The 22,411-nt window shown below is 40.8% G+C and overlaps 1 protein-coding gene across 1 annotated transcript; it reads right to left on the minus strand.

Annotated features, from left to right (window-relative positions):
• Positions 1-12,605: 12,605 nt before the first annotated feature.
• On the minus strand, positions 12,606-22,043 carry LOC104941309 (CUB and sushi domain-containing protein 3-like). The gene is made up of 8 exons (XM_010766395.1): positions 22,016-22,043; positions 20,532-20,711; positions 19,976-20,041; positions 18,112-18,270; positions 17,642-17,754; positions 16,799-16,886; positions 14,445-14,586; positions 12,606-13,822 (listed from the first exon to the last, which is right to left on the minus strand). The coding sequence occupies exons 1-8, from the start codon at positions 22,041-22,043 to the stop codon at positions 13,663-13,665; spliced, it is 936 nt and encodes a 311-aa protein (XP_010764697.1). The 3' UTR covers positions 12,606-13,662.
• Between the last annotated feature and the right edge of the window lie 368 nt (positions 22,044-22,411).

A 22,411-nucleotide genomic window follows, 5' to 3' on the forward strand; every position in this document is an offset into this window, starting at 1 on the left:
CAATGGAGAGAGAACGATTACTCTTCGAAAGCATCCCCCCGTTTGAAATTTGTGCCACGCCCGATTACACCATATGGCCGAATGTTTGGCTCATTTACTAGATCCTTGTATCTGCAAGTCTCCCAAAAAAAAAATGTGGGCGGTAACAATCTTGAAGTAACCACATTTGGGTTTGTGTGTGAAAACAACGCTCACATGACCTACATCCTCTTGTCCTCCGCAGAACAACAGCCACCCGGCTCCCGGCCGCAGGCATGGCCAGTCACTATCTCGTCTTCGTGCCAACAAAAGGATTGACTCGACCCTCACTCATCAACACAACCTGCAAACACTGGATCCATGATAGAATGTCCATGCAAGCTGCGCCTGCCTTGCCTTCCTTGTTCTCTCTGAAGCTGCCTGGTCTTTTTACCATCCTTTAATGGGTCACCCTTTTGTCGCAGATAGCATCGAGTAGACCAGAACGCATTGGCGAGCTCGGCCCCGCCGCGATGCTGTTGCGGTCAGCATTTCTCGCCGCGCGGGCCCGGGGCCTTAATGGGTGTTTCCAGACCGGTGGACAGTAACCTTCTTCATAGCGGTTCAGCCGAAATATGACACCTACTCCCCCTTACTGTTTAACCATTTGGGGTTATTTAATGTTACCTTCATATTAAGGCTAATCAAATTACAAGGCTGTAAGATCGCAAACTCAGCCTAGGCGGGTAGGCTAACTGATCACAGCCCACCCTGTCCTTTCATCAGACGGGACCAGCGAAAAGAAATGAGGAATAGAACCCATTGCTGGGGTATGATAACAACCTGTACTCTCAAGCACAGACAAGGGCATCTCTTGTTAAAGTTATCTTATCTTAGCCTCCAGCGCATATAGATACCCGATTCTATCTATACTGGCGCTGACCTTAGACCTATCTCTTTAGTGGAGGAAAACAATTGTGGAATCACTTACATTCGATCTCTGGGGATTGCAGTGCTGATGATAACACCTGGTACTAAGCCACAGCAACTTTTAAAGTTATCTTATGCTAGCCGCTCATATAGATAGATTCTATCTATATGCCTGACCTTAGCTATCTCTTAGTGAGGAAACTGGACATCACTTTACTCGATCTGGGATTCAGTTCTTTCTATTGGTATTTGCGTCTTATTATTTCAACAGTTTACGACAAACTGTGACTTTTGACCATGGAAATGTTTTTTAGGATTGACAAACCATCATATGTGTAATTCATGGCACAATTCAAACGGGATCGAAAGATACGTTTTCCTCTCTCCATTTGACTTCAATACATTATTTTTCCGAAATAAGGGATCCCATGGGCCGGAAGTAGATGGGCGTGACTTCGCCACTCTCATAGGGGGTGTAACCCGGTTCACAAACATTTGGTTCGGTACGTACCTCTCAGTTTTTAGGGTCACGGTTCGGTCGTGTGTGTTTCGTAACAGGCAGAAAAAATTATCACAAAACGATAAAATATATTTTTGGGGGTTTTTAATTATTATTAAAACTGTGAATAATGTATTCACCAAATAAATACAAAATATAAATAAAATAAACCATTAAGGTGCAGCATTTTCGATGAACTGAAATAATCTGATATACTTGAACTGTACAGTACTAGGTACTGCACCTTAAAACAGCCAGCTTGGACATTTAGGGCTTGTCCATTGTATTTTCATGTTTTTTTAAAGAAAAATTAAAGGTGACCTATCATGCAAAATGCCACTTTTGTAGTCTTTTAAAAATGAAATGTGTCCCCGGGTGGTTCCAGGGGAAACTCACCAAGTGTCAGAAAAACACAAACCCTCTCTATTTTCCTCCATACCCAAATCTCTTAAAAAGGGGCTGCAACTGATCTGATACAGACTTGATCCAGATTTGAACACTTCTATGACGTCACAGAAGTGGCGGCTAAATACGGCTATTGGGCCAAACTCCACCAATCAGGAGAGGAGACAGCCACCGGACATTGCCATTTGAAAAGCGCCTGGAGGACGCTGTAGTACATAGATACTGTAGATGGTGCTGTTCTCACATAATCAGGGCCCCATGCCAAAGACAGGTGTTAAATTGAGCGAAATGAGGAATGGCTAAATTGCCATGATCTGTTTGGTATTTTTGAAAAAAAAAAGTCATAAATATGCCCTTATATAGGTAGTATGGTCCTACACGTATATTATTCAAATTATAAGCATGATAGGTCCACTTTAGGTTGTCACATGATTGCCGATTCCCGGAATGGCAGGCTGGCACTAACATGTCTTCCTTGCTGTGGGAGAACACACTCACCCTCTCGCTAGGGACAGAGGTAGCACTAGCAGATACAGGCCAGGTAGCGCTTTGCTAACATGTGGCAACATAAGGATATTTGCGTTTGTAATAGCTTTGCTCGGTCTGAACTTTTTGCGAGTGGTGGAGGCTTTAAATGCTAGTGGGAAGTTGAGGTTTGCACTTCAGTCTTTTTTCTTTGGGTAACTGGTGACATTCCACGTTCGGGTGATGCCTTATCCAAATGAGTGTGCAAGTTGATGTATTGCCCCAGCCGCGTAAATCATTTTTTACAATGATGCTGGAGGATTTTCGAGCTCAACTTTCTCGTGCGTTCGCCATTTCGCCCAGTTCCCCGTGCAAATTACTGACTAAATTTGAACGCATCCCCTGTGACCAACTCTCATAGTATGCCTCTCGTCCAATGAAATGACTTGCTTGCTCTTATGACGCCGTTGAACCCCAATGTGAGGCAAATTTACTCTGAATGCTGCAACGCAGCACCTGAGATTACTGTTGTTTACGTTCTCAATTTTTTACGTTTAACGTTATATTCGTTCTGTACACTTCGGTACACACGTGTACCGAACCGAAGGGCCCATACCGAATATTTCCGGTACGAATACGTAAACTGTTACACCCCCTACTATCCACTGAGCCACAGCCGCCCCATAACAATGCAGATTTCGAACTCTGTTGTGGCTACTCAATACATTTAAGGAACCTCATTGAAGTTGTGTTACATAAATATAAACACGCGTTGGACACTGCTTAAACTCTTCATTCTATTCTAAACCCTTGCTGAATACATAACATTTCAATGTCTACATCTTGCAACCTAAATACAGTGTATTTGTTGGGAACACTTTGAGAAAAGGTGCATTAGTAAATGTATTATGCTGTAGTTGATTGTGTGCATGCCTGTTTATGTGAATGTGTTCCCTACTGCGTGGCAGAATCTTTGTGCTTGTGTGTGTCAGTGTGTTATTGCGTTGGTGTTTATGTGCCTTTGTGTACAGCTCCATACGTCCTCTATAGGAGCTGCTGGGAGGCTGATCTGCTGCAGAGCTGCTCAGACTCATTGTTCCTTCTCTGCACCTCCTCTCCTCTCCTCCTTTCCTGTCCTCTTTTGCTCTTCCTGTCTTTGTTCTTGTGTCCTTTTCTCCTCCTCTTTTGCCTGCAAATCTTCTCCTTTTTCCTCTTCTTTTCCTCTCTTTTCACCATCTCGTTGTATTGTCCTTCTTTTCCCTCCCTTTTGCTTTGTTCTCTATTTTCAAGGTCTTCTTGGCTTTTCCACCATCCTGTCTTCTTCTCTGGTGTCCCTTCTTTCCTCAACCCTTCTGTCCTCTCGTTCTCTTCCTTTTTGTATATTTCCCTCATCCCCTTGTCTCTAATATCAGCTATTCTCTTTTCTTCTTTGCATTTGCCTTCTCTTCTTCATGTTCTGGTATGACATTGTTTTCTTTTGTCCTCTGCTGTTCTACTGCTGTCCTCATCTTCATTGTATTCTTCTACTGTCTTTGTCTTTTCTCTTCTGATTTTCCCTTGTAACTTTTGCCATTTTCTTTATTGTCCTTTTCTCTTCTGTTCTTTCTTCTTGCCTTCAATCTTTGTTATGCTCTTGTTTTAATCTTCTTTGATTGTGTCCTCCTCTATTCTCTTCTCCATTTGTCCTCTTTCCTCCTATCTGCTTGTTGCCCCCCTCTTCCTTTCTTTTCTCTATGTTCTAGTCTTCCTTTGTCCTCCTATGCCCTCTTCTCCCCCATTATTTCTGTTTTATATGCTTTGTCTCTTTCATTGTCCCCTTCTTTCTCTTTTCTATTTGTTCTATTATTTCCTCCTTTTTGCTTTTGCCCTCCCATTTCTTCTTCTTTTATGTCCCACTCTTTCCATTTTTGTCTTTTGTTCAACATCGTCCTTATTTTTCTCTTCCTATTTTGATTGTCCTCTACTTTGTCTATTTTCCTTCTTCACATATCCCCTTTGCCCTCCTCTCCATATCCTCTATTTTCCTTATTTTGTCTTCCTCTTCTCAATTGTCCTCTCCCGCTTCCTTCTCTCTCCTCTCTTCTCCTCTCCTCCTTCCTCTCCTCGGGGTGAGATATTGCCTGTGTGATGGGCTGTGACAGTGACGTTAATGGAAGCACTGTACATTTAACGACCTATATCTCCGGAAATTCCTCCGCCGCTTCTCATTGTTCTCACACACACAAACGCACACACATCTGAAACTATACGAAAGGCAATCAGTGCAGCAGCAGAAACAGATACATGTTTGGACACCTGTTAACACACCAGATATTTGTTTGTTGTTTTTTGCCTCAACAATAGATAACTACGTTTTTTGGCTAGCGTTTATGCGAGTGTGTGGTGTGTGTGTGAGCGTCAAAGGACAAATGTCATTTAACTCGGTGTGACTGTGTGTGTGTGTGTGTGTGTGTGTGTGTGTGTGTGTGTGTGTGTGTGTGTGTGTGTGTGTGTGTGTGTGTGTGTGTGTGTGTGTGTGTGTGTGTGTTGTGATATGACACAACTATCAATGGCACAACAAAACAGCGGGGGATTAGCTGAGCTGGAAGCAAAGCTGAGGAAGAGCAAATGAGCAGAAGGAAGTGAGAAGGGATGACATTTACAACAGGGACAAAAAATAGTTAAGAAGGAATGGATAAAGAAAAAAGAGTTATAGAAGAAATAAGGGATGTAAAAGGAAAATAATGATGAAAATAATTCTAAGTTGAATGTGTTGAGAGTTGAGTTTCATTCTCATTGTAGCTAAATGGCATTCCCTACAAAGAAACATTGAATTAGTTCATTAAATGGCTCTGTTTTTGCACTGATAGAAATAGGGCAATGGAATGAAACATAATGCAACCATTATCTACTGAGCCGTTAACTCAATTAACTTCTGGACTTTATTAATTCATACTTGTCCTTTCATTACCAACTTTTATTCAAGATATGTTAGCATTGTCATAATCATAGTGCGTTTATATGTTTTTTGCAGACAATGTACCGTTCTATCTATGCTTCTGTTCTTTACTATCCCACTTGTTTCAGGTTGTGTTGACTTCATGAGATGTTTTCATGGTCCACTTATGTTGTATGTTTGATAAAAGGGAAGTTAGGTGCTCTTTTTTTGGTCTGATTGATTACCAAATACAGCATGCTAATGTTACGTCTTAAAAAAGGAATGATTTTCTTTCCAAAACAAGGTGGTCTTACGAGCTTTAGCACGATAATAAAAGGCATCAATTATTCAATAGTGCAGAATGAACACATCAAAACTCAGTGTAGGGTAAGAAATCTGGCCTACTATTTTTTACAAAAGAACTATGAAACAAATACACAGAGAGATGGAAAAATGTATTATTTCAACTTTGACAACAACGTTGATTACCAGATCTATCCTTCTTTTTTAACGTTGCAAAATAAAAGTCTGAGATATACAAACTACCTATGTTTACCAAAGCTAAATTCACTCCAAAAGCTCAATAAAGTATAAAATGATGTTTAAGCCAAGCGCACATTTTAAGTGTTTCAACTGCCATACATTTGCATAGCTGCCAGTATGTGAATAGTAACTTTTAACGCCAAATATTCACAGGTGAGCATTTCAAGTTTTGTGTTGTTTATGTCTTCCGCCGGCTGTAAAAAGGCCTAAATGCTGAATATCTTTTTAATTTGTGTTGCCCAAGAGTTATGTTTTCTTTCAGTTGTTGGTTCTCACCACTAAATATAACGTAGGAGCCCAAATAACTACACATTTCTGATGAGAAAACAAGGATTTAATTGAACTTATTTGGCAATAATGTATTCAGAACTCAATTCGCTTCAATGCCAGTCACCCTGTGTCCTTAACTTTCTAAAAGAAAATCAAAATATCATGAGCTCCATGTGAAAGTGTGTTAGTGAAAGTGGAACTTGGTATCTTCATACCTCCACCTAATGGGTTCTCCTCCACCACAATACATCCTGCATATAACTGAGCACTTTGTAAAGTAATTTTTAATTGGGGAAATTCTGTCTGTGTTGTGACTAATTGATTCCCAATAGTGGATGTTATGACAGCTGCTTGTGCAGCCTGTGGGATGTAATGAAATCCCACATGTTGTTTAACCTTTTAAAATCCACTCCAGCGGATTAGCTGCTGGCAGGCAGCACATGCACTGCTATTGAAATGTATGCGGATATCTGATTATTTTCATGGACAGTTGTTGGTTTTTCAGGAAGTAGTGTGTGTGGGTGTGTGTTGGTTATTTGGGCAGCTGTGTGTTCTATATCGTATAAGGCTTCGCCCTCTAAGGCTATCGCTATTGGGTAATCCCTCCTGCACGTGTGCAGCACTGACAGATTTAATCCACGCCCACCTATGACGTGGGCCCCACCTCCGGGCTCACTTCCGTATAAATAGGAAGTAGGCCCTACCATCTACTCCCACTTTTCTTCAGCACTCCGTTGCAGAAGCATTGTCAGGCAAAAACAGTTCTGTTAAGAGCTACTTACCAGCTTTTTAGGAGGAATGCTTGCTTTTCGGTAAGTAGCTCTTAACAGAACTGTTTTTGCCTGACAATGCTTCTGCAACGGAGTGCTGAAGAAAAGTGGGAGTAGATGGTAGGGCCTACTTCCTATTTANACACACTCACTCTTGCGCGATACCCGTCCGGATAAGTTTAGCGCCGGTCTCCGCGTCTGGTTGAGGGAATCACCGGCGTCGGAGGGACACGGTTAAAGGATGGGATCATAGCTGGCATTACGTGTTGTGAGGCGCAAGTATCCTTTGATATCCAATGCATTGGGTCAAGAGAGTCTCATTGTACTTCACTCTACAGAGTGATACCGACGCCGCGGAGAGACCTCTTCGTCTTTCGTAGTTAGGAGTAATGCGGTTAGGACACGACCACACACACGCAGTCCCCTTACGGTAGAGAGACTATATCGTCGAACCGCGACTGCGGCGTCCGCAGTAAGTGTCTTCGTTGGAGAAGAGCGAAGGTGTAAGCGTCCTCCCTGGCAAAAGACCACTCTGTAGAGTGATACAATGAGACTCCTTGACCCCACATGCAATCTCTTAGAATATAACAAGAAGTAAAGCAATAAAAAGTAGAAGAAAGGGGGAGAGGAAGAGGGCAGCCACCCCCAAAAGACCCAAGAAGAGGAAGGTAGATACCACTATTACTACCGAAAAAGCATAACAGCTACTAAAAACATAGAAGATAAAACTACAAGTAGATCTAGTTGGTCATATGAATATACAACATCGAAAGATATAAAAGAGATCACGTCCCAAAACCCGATTCGATAGAACGTACTCGGTGTCGACCCTCGTCTCTGCAGATTAGGACATTTTCGCCTAGTTTTCACTCGCCGCTCCTGGTCGAGCGACGACGTCGGTTTACAGAAACTACCTTTGTGGAACTTTTGTTCGGGTCACTACATCGGTCTCGGTGCTCTCAGCCTTACTCGTGCGTTGGGCTTACCACGGACGTCTAGGCCCGACTGAGCACATTCGGTTTCGTAACGGAGGTGTTGTCTCACTCTCTCGGCACGAAATCATTGTCCGAACGGAAGACTCCCACATCGGGTCCTGTTGTTTCCACCAGTAACACTGCTATTGAAGAAAAACTGACAGGTAGATTCACGCATTTTCGTGCTGCCCTGTATGTTTAAGCCGACGACAAGGGGCTCCCTGCTGTCGCTGCTCCTTTACGCGAGTTTACAGTTACCACATTGTACTTCGGTTGTGTGGAATCCCATATTTCCGTCCAACCCAAGTCGTTGCGAGAGACCAGTAATATTTGAGCGCGCGTATGACACTCACGTGAGTCATCTCTACAGATCGTACATCGTCGTATAGAGTATAGCATCACGCGTTCGCGCACCGCGAGACGCGATCGCCTCACGGTCCCGTCCTGGTCATTGAGTCTATGACTACCAGACAGCGTCGCCGGACTCACATTAAGGCACACAGGATAGAACTCCCGAGCTTGTAAGCGACGGACCGCGAAGGTAGACACGTGTCTCGGAGTCAATCGAGATGTAGCATGACGGACGAGGAGTAGTCCACGAAGCACGATCCGCCAGAGCTTAGCACCTTTGTTCCTTCCCTATCCGTCGACGCTAGAGCACGAAACTCCGCTCTGCGCGCTCGTCCTACGCACTTCCTCCTCGAGCAGACTCCTATGCCAGTTCTTTAAGAAAAGTCACCAGTACGTGCGCCACCACGCGAATAACACGTTTAAGATCGACGTGAGCTCGACAAAGAGTAAGAATGAATGCGAGAAGGAAGTAAAGCACCTCCTTATTGCAGACGAAACTCGAACTCTGAATTACATATGAACTTGTAAACTATTGATAAATACAACAAAATAGTTAGATATATATCCACCAAATATTCACAATATACCCTCCAAGAACCCAATAGGAAATACAAAAAAAAAAAAAAATAAACAAAACAACACAAAATAACACCAAAAAACTTAACACAACGACGACTCTTCCATGGTTCCTCTCTATCTCAAGAGAGACAAGAATAGGAAGGACAACCACAGCTCAAAACCCCAATCCGTCAACTGTCAGAACACTAAAAGACCGAAGGCTGACATGATCAGGAATTCCCAGAACATAGCAATCAAAAATACTGACAAACGAGCACATGCTAATATTCGGGAACGACGTTGGCATAGGTAAAGGGTGAACCTCGTCCACAAGTCTCTGAACATGTCCCCGACGCGGCCGGCCGCACTAGAGTAATCCAGCCCGTAACCACATCTTATGACACCCCGGTATAAGAAATCTTACCTTCAGAGAGTCGTGTGACCAAAGATGAGCATAATAACCTCGTTGCAAGTCACCACACTTATAGGTATGGCCAAAAGCGGGTATATGACAGACCCCGACACTACCGACCCGTCAGGGTTCCGAGGTAAAGTCATATGAGATCGGGGCCCGAATATGACGGACACTAGATCCTCGGACCCTGCAACAAGAACATCATCAAAACACACTCAGAAGCAACGTACTTACACAAACTAAGAAAATACTTTTGTAAACAGGAATCAGGCAGAAGGACCCGAGTCCTCGAAACTTAATCCGTCACGCCAATCGACGAGTGTAAGACTTACAGGACGAACTTTTGTCTTATGATTTTAGCATAAGCACACATATTGTATAAATAAGCATGTTAACACCGTGGACCTACCATCCTCTAGGGGGGGTCTTCACCTCCTCTAGGGGGGTCCGGAGGCATGCTCCCCCGGGAAGATTTTTTTTTAAATATTGAAGTTGAAAGGATCAATCTGGTGCACTTTGAGAGCAAAATTAAGAGATTTATGGATACATCTCTCAACACCCATATGAAACAGAACTGTGAACAGATTTTTCTTTATGGGTATTTTACAAATCAATCCTTTCAAACTGTATTCTTGTTTTGTCATATAGTATTTCATAACTGTTTTTCATTTATTCTCTCTGGCTGTCCATCTCATAATGTTCACATAAAAACTAGGTGTCAATAGGAATATCATTCAGAAGAATTATAATTTCATGCAAAAATCTGTCACAAAAAGAGGTTGCACATTTAGATTCAGGTGTTGTTATGGCAACGTCAGTGGCCAAAGAGCCACATTTACTGCTGCAAATACTTTCAATTTTTTTTTGCTAGGGGGCCCTTAGTGGCTGCTGGGCCCTAAGCGGCTGCTTATGTCGCTTAATGGGTCGGGTCGGCTCTGGATCCATCTCATCCATGGTAGATTTCTGCAAAAAGCAAATTCATGTTAGCCTCAAGCTCTTCGATGCTCATTTCATAAATGAAAATAATAATAGACTTGTACTTTGAAGCACTAGCTGTACCTCTACAGTCCATGAATGCTCAATCCTCAAAATTGCCCATTTTGAAAGTTTGTAAAAGAAATGCTGAATTCATATTACTATTTGTAACCGCTGACGGTGACAGAGAGAGGCAGGTAAAATGAGACAAACCAGACTCAGAGTAGCCAATGCTGCAGTTCGACTGCTGATAGGAAGTAGAATTATACCACCATTTCACTTATGTTAAAACGTTTTTTTTGAGAGGTTGAGACTGAATTTCTGCTCACATAAGGTGTTCATGTTAACAAGGATTATTGATCACAATGCATAGCAACAGGCAGCCTTTTAAAGATCTACAGTGTCCCTTTGACAAAGATAATATCAGTGCTTATTTTGTCCTAACCAGGCAAGTCAGCAAGTGTAAAACTCATTAAAAAATCTGCAAAAGTCGCAACTTAGAGAAGCAGCAGACCGAATGATAAGAGCCCTCTGCTTAGAACATGGCAACATTTTTTCTTTTTGAGTATTGTATCCGAGACCTGACCAAGCTACGACATCTCTATTAATAAAGAGAATAGCAACATAGCATTTCATTATTTTACATTTTATATATAAATTAAGGATTTATACATTGCTTATAACGAAAAAATACAAAACATTTTTTTGATCTTACATGACATTTACAAGTGAAATTTTACACAACATATTCAATAACTTACAAATGCTTTATTTGCATAAAAAATATATCTCTTTACAAAACTTGTAATATGTACATATTCATATACACAGGTTTTTGAATGGGATAACAATTGTGTGATACATTTAAAAGCATTCTACTCTACTCCAGAGTCGGATGTGGGACTGACTTAGTGTACTGTGTTTACCAGGTGCATTTCTTTCTCATCCATAAGAAATATGAACTCGCAAAATATATTACATATCGATAACACAAGACATCTTTTCGAAAGAATGCCATAAAGTATCAAAACTGTATAAATGTACAAAATGTGACAGCAATGACAGGAATCAACATAGTGATACAAAGTACTATACATGTAGCAGCAATTGCTATACTGGATCACTTTTTGCCAACATGCACAGGTATGAAACTATGTTCTGCTTTTCAGAGGAACCTATTCTTCGATAAACCCTCAGAGCTGACATCACTCAGCTAAATCATTGCAAACTGTGCAGATTAATTACACTGATGTACAGTTTTACTAATGCAAATGCTATGTATCCCTTAAAAACATATGCCCATACAGTATTCAAGGCACTGCAATGATGTAGGAATGTGATGACAGTGTCAAATTCATTTTTTTATTTTTAAAACATACGTGGTAGTTGAATGGTAGTACAATGCTGATGGTGGCTCCTGGTAAAGTGTGCAAACTGTTGTATGTATACTGTACATTTGTTGGCAGAAGCTGATGGGTCAGTAAGACATGGACATAACCATTTGTGTCGATACAATAGGCCCTGGCCGTGTATTCATCAATCATCTCAGAGTAGGAGTATGGATCGAGGATTAACTGACTAAGGCACAGTTTCCCAAAAGAATTATAGAAACGCAAACACTGCTCTGTTAATGAGAAATCCGAGATCATGTGGAAGTTGCACTTGTTATGTCTTGGAAATACTTTAAGGAAAGGCAACCGCATGTCAAATCTTTTATCATCATAAAACAAGACACACTCCCAGCCTCCGAGTGCTCACTGACACATATTTGCACTTGTATTATTTTCAACGACATCCCGGCTTAAATAAACTTCTGGGAAACGTGGCAAGCTTTAGGAACTGTGCACTGTATGTTCTCGACTTTTTATTCTATAAAACCTGAAAGAATAATCAAGGAACTCCTACTTTGAGATTCATGATGTATACAGGTTCAAGGCTGGGGTTTATTCACATCAAATTTGGTTCATTTGGGACATTATAACACTGGAAAATGATTTTTTTAAATAATAGTTTCATAACTTAAATAGATGGATGTACCCTACGTGACCATTATGGCCTGTTCACACAGCGGCTTTGGAAAAAGCTTGGAGGTGGGCGTGTCTGAAGCTTGGGGGTGTTTATGCGAGCAACGCAACCAACAACCAATCACATAAATCTCCCGCCCCCGACATACAAAGCAAAAAAAACGAAGTAAACTGGATATAAACTCCCCAAACAGGCGAAAACCTACCAGTTTCACCCACTGTCTCTGCCACCTCCCTCCATGCCTGGTTCCTCCGGTTTGTATCCCGGTAAGTAAATAGGAACTGGTCGTAAAGAACCGGGTGATTTGCTACCGCAATAACTAATTTCTCCTCCATTTTCTTTGGAATATGGAAATGAACTGCGGTATGTCACTCCCAGCATACACGTGGTTTGATTGGCTAGCGCTTGTACTGGCAGATTTGCATAAACGGGATTTGATTGGCTGACGCTTCTGCCGAGGCGTCAAAAGTTGAACATTGCTCAACTTTTGCAGCCTGAAACGCCAGGAAAGTTCCGCTCTGCTTCCCACAATGCAGTTCGGCGAAAAGTGACGTCACCCCATTCAAAGTGAATGGGCAGAAACTTCAAACGCCGCTGTGTGGACGGGCCGTTATACTGAAAGGTGCAGTAATCTCATACTCAAACATTTCTGGCAAAAACTAATTCATTGCACACAATGTGATAATAAACCCTAATGTTTACTACATCTTTCTTGGGCAAAACGCACTCTATTGTTGTCAGAGACCCTGCACTGTAACAACAAAAGCCCTAGCATTCCCTAACACACTCCAAAAAATTATACTGCACTTCGGTAATTAAATCCCTGGCCACAAATGTTGTCAGTAGGAGGTGCCGTCCAATTAAGAGGTATAATGGACCATACAACTTTGAACAGACAGAGGTCTGTTCAAAGTTATATGGTCCATTATACCTCTTAATCGTGTATTGGCACATGCTATTCAAAGAGAGGCAGTTTCTTCTCTTCATCCTCATCTCCTCTCACACACACTTCACTGCCTGGAAAAAATAATTTAAAGACAACATTGTTCAACTCACAGGTGAGAGGCTACTTACCTCCATAAGAAAGAAATAACTCTAGTTGGGATAAATGAGACGAGGATAAGAAAACAAAAAGGGTTGAGATTTGGGCTGTTTTCTTGTAAGGAAAGAATTTTATTTTTCATTTGGCATTGTGAAGTAACCCCCCTATATTTATACTACAGAGCATAAAATACTCTATTTTATCTATATGCCAGAGGCTCTTTTTTTCATAAAGCCAACACTCACAGAGTGTAAAGAACACTTCTCTCCTCCGCGCTACGGGAAGATCCGGGAGGTGTGGGACCTCTTCTTCCTCTCTTCTTCCTCTCTTCTTCCTCTCTTCTTTAGTTCTTTACCTTTTGTATATGATCGATTGCAAATGCTGCAAGCATTGCTGATAGTGTGCTTTATATTTCTGAAGCAAATCTCTGTCTTTGTTGTATGCCATCAGAAACAGGGAAAATATAAATATGTCGATATATTAATGTTAAGCAAACAAGGAGAAGTTGTATTCTCCCTCTATGTGTCTCTCTCCCCTTCTGTCCGTCTCTCATACTCTGTAGACATCAAACCATGGTGCAGATGGTGTTGAGATTTGGGTCAAATCGGACAACTTTCCCCTCAGCGGCTTTTGTGTTAGTGTTGTACATGGGATTCTCAAAAGTTGCCTGTCCATTGTTGTTCTCGTGGACAGAACATCCTGTGTACTGCGCTTTATCTGTTTTCCTGAGGGAATAACAAAGGAGGTTGCATATTAGTTCAGAGACAGTATCCTAATTATCTCACCTCCTTCCAATCCAATAAACATGTCTCCATTATCTTGGTTTGGACAGCTGCAGTAGGCTGAATGGTAATTATTATTGAAAAGATCAGTCAGAGGAGACCCAGTGCCCCGTTACAGGCTCTGCGTCGATGTACTGTTTTAAGAGATATGTTTAAATAAGGACCAAATGTACCCGTCTCCACACAGTACATTATCATAATGAAGAAGTGGTTCTCTTGCCTGACGTATGCTGCTGTGCAAGGCGGTAACATGTTGACTAAAATTGCATCATGCTTTGAAGCCTCTCACAAGTAAGCTACTGTATCCAGTGAGAACCCTTTTTGCAGTATCTACCTCATCTTGACTTACATTTCCTCTGGCTGCAAACCGGAAAAATGTCTACTTAAATCTTGGTTTCTGAAAACTTTCCAACATCAAATATTTGTTTAATAACTTTTGAACTCAACAGGAGGCACACACTCATGAACATTTATAACTTTCTTTCTGATGTGGGAATAGCACAGACCCAGAACAAAGTAGCTATTTAATGGGATAAGCTAGTATGGAAGACACTGGGGTACATACCGCTGTTTGTAGAGATAGAATCCGAGGCCTGCGAAGATGAGGGCAAAGAAAGGCACGAGGATAGCGACAGCAACAGAACTGCTGTTGGTGGAGCCGCTGGTTTCAGGGTCAGCGAGTGTGACATTCTCTCTCACGCTCAAACCTGGAAGAAACAAAGTACATTTAACAAAATAATACGAAAAATAGAGAATATGTTAATGAAGAACATCAAAATATTCAGATGATTAAATGCAACAAACTGGAGAAACTCAATGGAAAAATAGAAAGTTACGTATCTTCTGCTGGTGACGATAATGATGATGGTGATGGTGATAATGATGATGAAGAGGAAGATGATCACAGTGATGACAAGTCGGAGACGCGGCAGCCGGTTGATAAAGACGCCAGGCATAATGAACTTACCGATAACGATCACTGCGGCTGTGATAATCTTGTTGAAGAGATGATGACAACATGAATGTTGAACACAAAATAATGAAGGACGATGATGTGGAAGGGAATAATCCACTTTGCGCCATATGTCAGTGGCTGACACACTATAAATCTAAAGTACAGTATGTATCCTGTCAATCCAGAGCAAAAATGAAGTAGCTTTTTTTGCAAAGGAGGGGTTAAAAATCTTGGAGTGAGCCATATAACTCATATTTTCTTAAACCTCTTTTGGGTTTCAGTTTTCTGTTGTATATTTGTTCTTGTATAATGCCAAAGAAAAGGAGCAAAGAAAACCCCATCTCAGTGGGAACATCAGTGACAATCAGACCGTTTTTTAATGAGGTGATTGCATTTTTAACGCTTTTTATAACTTCATAATAACCTGAATAGTCTACATGTGCAGATTGGCTTTCTAAAAGGCATGCTGCTGGTTTACAATGTAAGCTTACTGTGTTGATCATTAAAGAGCACAGATCACCACATGGGAACGTTGTATTTATGTTCCTCTGTGACACAAGGCAAGGGCTTTGACTTTTTATTGCTCACTCACAGTATATGTGCAGACTATAGTCACACAGAACCAAGCTTTCACACAATGTGTGGCAGCATATGTCATATTGCTGTGAGGGGGAGGGGTCTATGAAATACTGCAGACAAATGGTGCCATCATTTGAATGGCATGACTCGGCAGTGACCCTCTCTATAACTGCAATCTAGCTTTGCTTATTATGAAAAGCAAAACGTTTATGCTGAAGATAAACTCTGAAGTCAATAATACATGTTTAGGTAACAAGTGTTGAGATTTAAGCATTCAAACCAAGAGCAAGTTTGCAACACCCCCTCTAGAAACTTGACATGTTTATCACAAGATGTCTGCTTCTTGATGTCTGTGTTTCACAGTGTTTGTCTCACATTTTTGTAGGCTCCATGTTTTAGGTCGCATTCACACCAGTCTATGATTCACACCTAATAGTCCGCTTTTCTGGTGGCAGCAGACGACAGTTTGTTACATTGTTTCATTTTTCAGAAGGTTCAGTTTGTGTTCACACCACAGGCAAAATACTAACGGACTATAATATTTAAACACAAGTCATGTGCACGGAAATTCTGTTCAACAATTGGTCAGACATTACGGGGGTAAAAACGCAAATCCCGGCAATTCCCGCCATGGAGCATCGGCACGTTATTTTCATGCTGTTGTTAATCTGGAGAGCATATCAATGGACTTTAGCAGATGGCGCATATATAATCAGACAACGTGCGATAAAAAATATTATAACACATATAATGAGAGACGTTCTGCAGTTAGGAGGGGGTTTCACCGACGACAGGTGGCTCTGACTTTTATGTATAGTGTTTAGTTTGATAGTTGTTTTTCATTTACACGACACTGTTCAACACTTCATTCTGCTTCACTCTTTCGCAAATTTTGAAGACATCCGCATTATTGTGACACGTATATACTACGCTTCCTATGTTTTGGTGCGGACTGCGTTCACACCAGCGATTAACCGCTCCAGAGTTCACTAGCAAGCGGTCCGAGACCACCTCTTTTAGGCGGACCAGAGTCCGGTTGTTTAGTTCACTTCAGAGGTCTCGGACTGCATTTACACCGACCCAAACGAACCACACCAAGCGGCTAAACGCACCAGGGTTCGATTCAACCGGACTATACAAGGCAGGTGTGAACGCGACCTCAAATTCTTGTTGTGTCACAAATCATGCTTGTACGTGTGGGTCACACTCAGATTTAACATGAGTATGTATACATTTTCCTATTCAGCAGATGAATTTGCAAATAGCCTTCAAGTGTCAGAACTGCTATAACATAAATAATTCACAACAAATGCAAGAATATTTTTCTTTACTCTTCTTCCATATTCGAATGGTAATGGCAACCGTGTATTTAAAATGACACCTACCCAGTCTCTGTAGTCCAAACTGTCCGTAGTCTTTACCCTGTATGAAGCCTTGGAACACATAGCTGCCACCCTCAGGCTCAGCTGAAACCTAGAAGATAAAAAATAAACAACAAAAGCTTGAGAAACCTGCCTGTTTTGTTTCAACTGCATTAATAAAATCCAATGTTGTTGGCACTTAGATATTGTTGCATCTATTCACGCCACATCTAAAACAACATTCAGGATACTGTAGTTAGTATGACATTCAACACATTCTTTCTTTCTTTTTCTAAACCCTGCTTTAGAAGCTGTGCGGTGTGCTATCAATAGCTTGGCAGCTGCCACCCGCTCTGATAAAGTGGACCTTGAAGATTATTTTAGATGAGGAACTTCAAATCCACCATCTGAAATTGTACAGCAGTTCTTCCACGTCCCTTAGATGTCAGGTGTGCGTCTGAGTTTATTTAGCAAATAGTCAAGCGGGAATATGGAAATGGCTTAAGCAGAGCCACTGGTGCATCTGATGTACAGCCAGAAATATGTAAACAAAAACAAACAATAAGCCAGGAAATGACTCCTCCGCTTGTTGTCACAGTTTCTTCTCATGTATTGTGATTTCTTTTTTTGTGTTGGCAGTGTAAGTAGGATGAGAAGCCCAAATTAATAAAACATTGGAGTGATTCAGTGCGAGAAAAAGCTCATGTTTGGCTTCCAAGCAGTTACGGCCCCATTGCATGTACTATTTCTGTCTGTCAGACTGAACAAGAAAGAAATATTAAATAATATAAGAAAAAAGACAGTCACAGCTCTTGGTTATTTTGAAAGATCACTCGCCAGCTGCTTCAAATTCCTGTGTATACTCACAAATCCGTCCATTGCCCAGGTCTCATCAGTAATCCTGCTCAAGGAGCTGTGGGCAAGCGCTCTCATCTGGTAGAGCAGGAGCATTAGCCGGGCCTCCTGGCGCTTGTACACTCCTGCGAGGTAGAGGACAGGAGGCAACATGAGAAATTATGCGAATAAAGAGATGAGGGAAAGAAACAAGTGCCAGGGATGAGAAAAAAGTAGCAGATAGAACTTAGTGGATAAATTAGAGAGAATAATAAGTGAGCAGTGAGAAAAGAGAACAGCAAGGGAAGAGGGAGGACAGGAGCCGGCAGACTAAAACATCCGTCTTTAGAGCCAATAGTTAATTTCCACTCTCATGCATGAGATCATTTGGTGATTGACTGATTGACATGAGGCAGCCTCAAAATAAATGGAAGTGACACACGGAGGTAGAGAGAGGAGGAGAGGGGAGGAAGTAGAAGACAGATGATTTATAGATGACTCACCAGAGAGCAGAAACTCCATGCTACTGTCAGTCAAAGTTACATTGACTTTCCCCATTGTGGCATTAAAGCTTGTGACTGTCAGAGTCATCGGCTGTTTCTGGCCTTTGTAGTCATAGGAACCCTTCCACACGAAATCAGGGGCAAAGACATCATCGGGAACTTTAGGAAAGAAAAACATCGTTAAATAATGGCATTAATTAACTGTAATATATAATACCATTACATATGGTATAAAAAAAGGTAAGAAAATCACTCATTACATCTCTGTTTATCTTATTTATAAATTAATATTGTGTTTTCAATGCAGGCTGTACACTTGCACCCACGCTGCAAAATGGTAATTAGATATGTAGTGGGATCAAACAGCTGATAACAGTCTTTTCACTCAGTTTGTGTTATATCATTTTTTCTTATATGCGTTGGCAATCTCAATTAATGATAATTAAATGCATTCAGGAGAAGATAACTCTGGATTTTGGGAAATTGTTTTGCATTGATTAACTTTATAATAGAACTTTCACACCACTGTCATTATCTACTGGTAATATATTCCATAGGAAGCTATGAATCAATTATACGACTGCTTGTCATTAACGGCATGAACCAAACCTCATAATAAGTCTGAATAATTATGGCTGGCACAAAAAGCAGTTAAGGTTAAGTGGTGTACTTAGATGTCGTGTATCACATTTTTGTAACAACTGAATTTGCCAACAGTGTATTACTTTGTATGAAGCTGATTAAGTGAGATGTAAATCTATACATTGTTAAAAGCGGCCTGCATATTCTTTCAGAGTACAGTTTCACCTTCCTCCGTACATTTCAATGGTTTGCTTTGACCTTTAGCTGAATACTTAAACCTGTTGGTCTCAAGGATAAGACTTATACCAAAGTAATATCTCTCACTTGTGTGTGTGTGGGTTTTGACTATCTTAACAGAAACAGACAAAGAGTCCAGGACCACGCCGGCTCTGTGATGTAATGCTTAAGTACAGCAATGCTTTGAGCTAAATGCCAAAGCAAATGCCAGCATGTTGACATGCTCATAATGACAATGCTAACATGCCCATGTTTAGCTCGACATGTTTACTATGTCCATCTTTGTCCAAATATCAAAGTATAGGTAATGCTGGCGTAATTGCATTTAGTATTGCAGGTTTAAAAAATAATGAAACATAAATGGCAAAGTTGAAACCTGGCTTAAAGGTCGGTGTCGGATTTCCTTTTTATGGAGGTTTCCTAAACAATAAACCTGGTCAATTGTAGTCATTTCTTACTTTCTATTAAAGTTATCTTAACCAACCCTATGTTCTTATTCTTTCTTTATGCAATTACATTTTAAATAACACTCAGGGCAGATTAGGTGCTATAAATGAATATTTACATAATAAATATAATGTTAACGGTACATGAATAATGCAATAATCTGCAAGAAGTTACATTTGTGTGCAAATGAGGTTCCTAATACATTTCTAATATGTATTACATTGTAGGTATTCTGTAATGCACATATTTACAACTTGGTAATATGTTACACTATAGTACTCATTTTTATTTAATTGATTGAATCACTTAGAAAGAGCTACAAATATAACCGCACACGAGCAGTAATATCACATGTTATGGTCATGATGCAAACATTGTACACTGTTTAATGCACTTTTTCTATTATATTAATTATTGATCTCCACTGAAATGAACGCTGACTTTGAGGAACAGCACTAAAAACTAGAAGCTGAAAAGTAAGTGCAACCTTTATAATTCTGATAAAGATACACACATACTGTATGAAGCCACGGTGATAAACATTTTTTTCAGTGCCGCAGATTTCTGTAGCTACCAGCTTGTGAAATTCAAAACTCACCATTTATTTTTGGGCTTGGTATTCCCATTACGGGTTTGACAGTTTTCTCTTGTGATTTGGATCCGACTGCAGAGGAACGTAAGTATGTAAGTCACAAAAACGAACACAGCTGGGCTGAACTGCAGGAGGATGTTGGAAAAGTACACAACCATAACATGCCACCTACTTTAAACTCTTCCTCATTTTGTTAACAACTCTGGGACTTTTGCTCAGTTTACACAAACATGTATAAATCACCACCCTGTTGACGCTTCATGTTAAAAAATAAACTGAACATGCAAACTCTAATTAGCTGACAGCACAGTGACACAGTAGCTTTACTGAAAAAAACATCACAGAAACTAAAACATCTCCTTATATTTGATTAGTGTCTTATTTGTCTCAACTATCAGTGAACATGAATGCAAATGTCACAAAGTGGATTTTGAGATACTAAGCGCCAAATCCTAAAAACCCTACACTTTTGTAGAAATGTTACATTTTCCCCTCATTTGAACTCGTTCTCCACCCCTCGTTCTCCATCACCTGCCCCCGCAGACCCCTGCCAACAGCGTACCTCTGCACACAGGCACCTTGCCAGTCCAGCTGCTGTCAGAGCGGCAGACTCTGTGCTCTGAACCCCCGGAGAGGAAGTAACCCGGCTGACAGGAGTACACCAGGGTGTACCCGTAGGAGGGCAGGTCTAGACCCACAACGTCAGCGTTGGCCGGGCTCCGCGGCTGCTTGCAGGAGTGTGCTGGAGAGCAAGCAGAGAGCAGACACGTTGGTACACACACATACAAATGAAGCCTAATACAATTCATAGACAGCATAGACAACTGCACACACAGACGGGCACAGACAGAGACGGGAAGATAATGAAGCACTCGCTGTTGTAGAGAGGAGGGTTAGGAAAAAAGAGGATAGAAAAAGGAAGCACACACATTTTATATTTTAATTGAGACTAGGGAGCTATTAGGGAACATATTGATACATTAATATGTCTAATTTATATTCTAGTATGAATGTGGACACACTATCTTGGGAGATACAATGCCTACATTTAGACACAATTAGCCTGGAACATGTAGTGAGCTTTAGTTATGTTAAAAAAAACTGCTGTGTTAATCCTATGATTAATTCCACCATAGCAATGGATTGCAAAACATAAGGTGCCAGTACAACAGTAAGGTCTTGTAGAATCATTCCGCAATAGTTTGAAAAAACATTTGGTGTTTTTGTGTTTATTGAACCAATCCAAACTTTCCCGGTTGATACCATACAAGACTAAGCATATATGTGTCCTTGCAAAACAGTGCTGAAGAGAAGGATATTGTAAATCTTGCAAGAATGTTTTTCCATTACAAGAATGTGCAAATGGGTTGCAAGGTCACAGACACTTGAGGACACTGGAAAGGAAGAAGAATGCCGACTGGAATAAGTTGCTAATAGGGGGCTTATGAGAGCCACCTATGTCCTGGGAGTCGGACAGGTGTAACCCCGAAAAGCTAATCGGAAAACAACAAACAGCCACTTGAATATAAATATATGTTGTATTGTGTCTCAAGTTTTTTAAACTGCAAGTACGTTTTCACATTGCTGTCGGTGCATTTGTTAGCTTGTTTAATTATCCTGTTTCACAAAGCAAGAAGCTAGTGTTGTGCTGATTCAGGAATGACTAGAAAATCTTAGTTCACAAGCTTTCGCTGAATCAGAAGCTAGGGACAAAAGCTGTTATTGCTGTGTTGCCAAACAAACTCTTTAAAAAACAAAAAAATTATCAAAATCACACTGCACCACCACAACACTGAGGGGATGATCATTCAGGCTCAACAATAATGTGAAAATAGCTAAATAATGTTGCAGCTTGTGAGCGAAAGAACACGTTGCCAGCTGTCAAATGGGAGGCAGTTGGGAATGAGTCCCAGCACAAAATGGGATCAAGTGGCATCTTAATTACATTAGTTGCATTAGGATGAAGAAAGGATGAACGTTTCTGGGCGTTATGAAAGATGAGGAGACTACAGGAAACTCCTCTTGATGGATATTCATTTTGTTGACGTTTGATAGGGTACTTGAAGAAATACATGTTCTAATGATCTAGATTGTAAAACAGGTGCATCAAGGTGAAAATGTAGGCTAAATTCGAGGAGGATAACGTTCCTATTCCTCATATACTGTATTCAGCTACACAGGCTATAACAATTAAGTTTCCTTCGAGAAAAAATGAATGAAAAAAGCATAAAAGCTGTATAAGTCTCTCTGTGTGACCGAGAGCTTTTTCAATGAGTTTATTATCTGCCTGTAGGATATATAATGGGTATCTATTTACATTGCAATAAAGGGAAAACAGCTTGATACTGTAAGTTGTAGATATAAAGTGTGGCGACTTAAATACATAAGAACATACATAATTAAATGAACTGCTTTAGCACAAATCCATGTAACCCATTTAAA

The sequence above is a fragment of the Notothenia coriiceps genome, unplaced genomic scaffold (assembly GCF_000735185.1).
Source record: "Notothenia coriiceps isolate Sejong01 unplaced genomic scaffold, NC01 NC01_scaffold00003312, whole genome shotgun sequence".
Classification (NCBI taxonomy): Eukaryota; Metazoa; Chordata; class Actinopteri; order Perciformes; family Nototheniidae; genus Notothenia; species Notothenia coriiceps.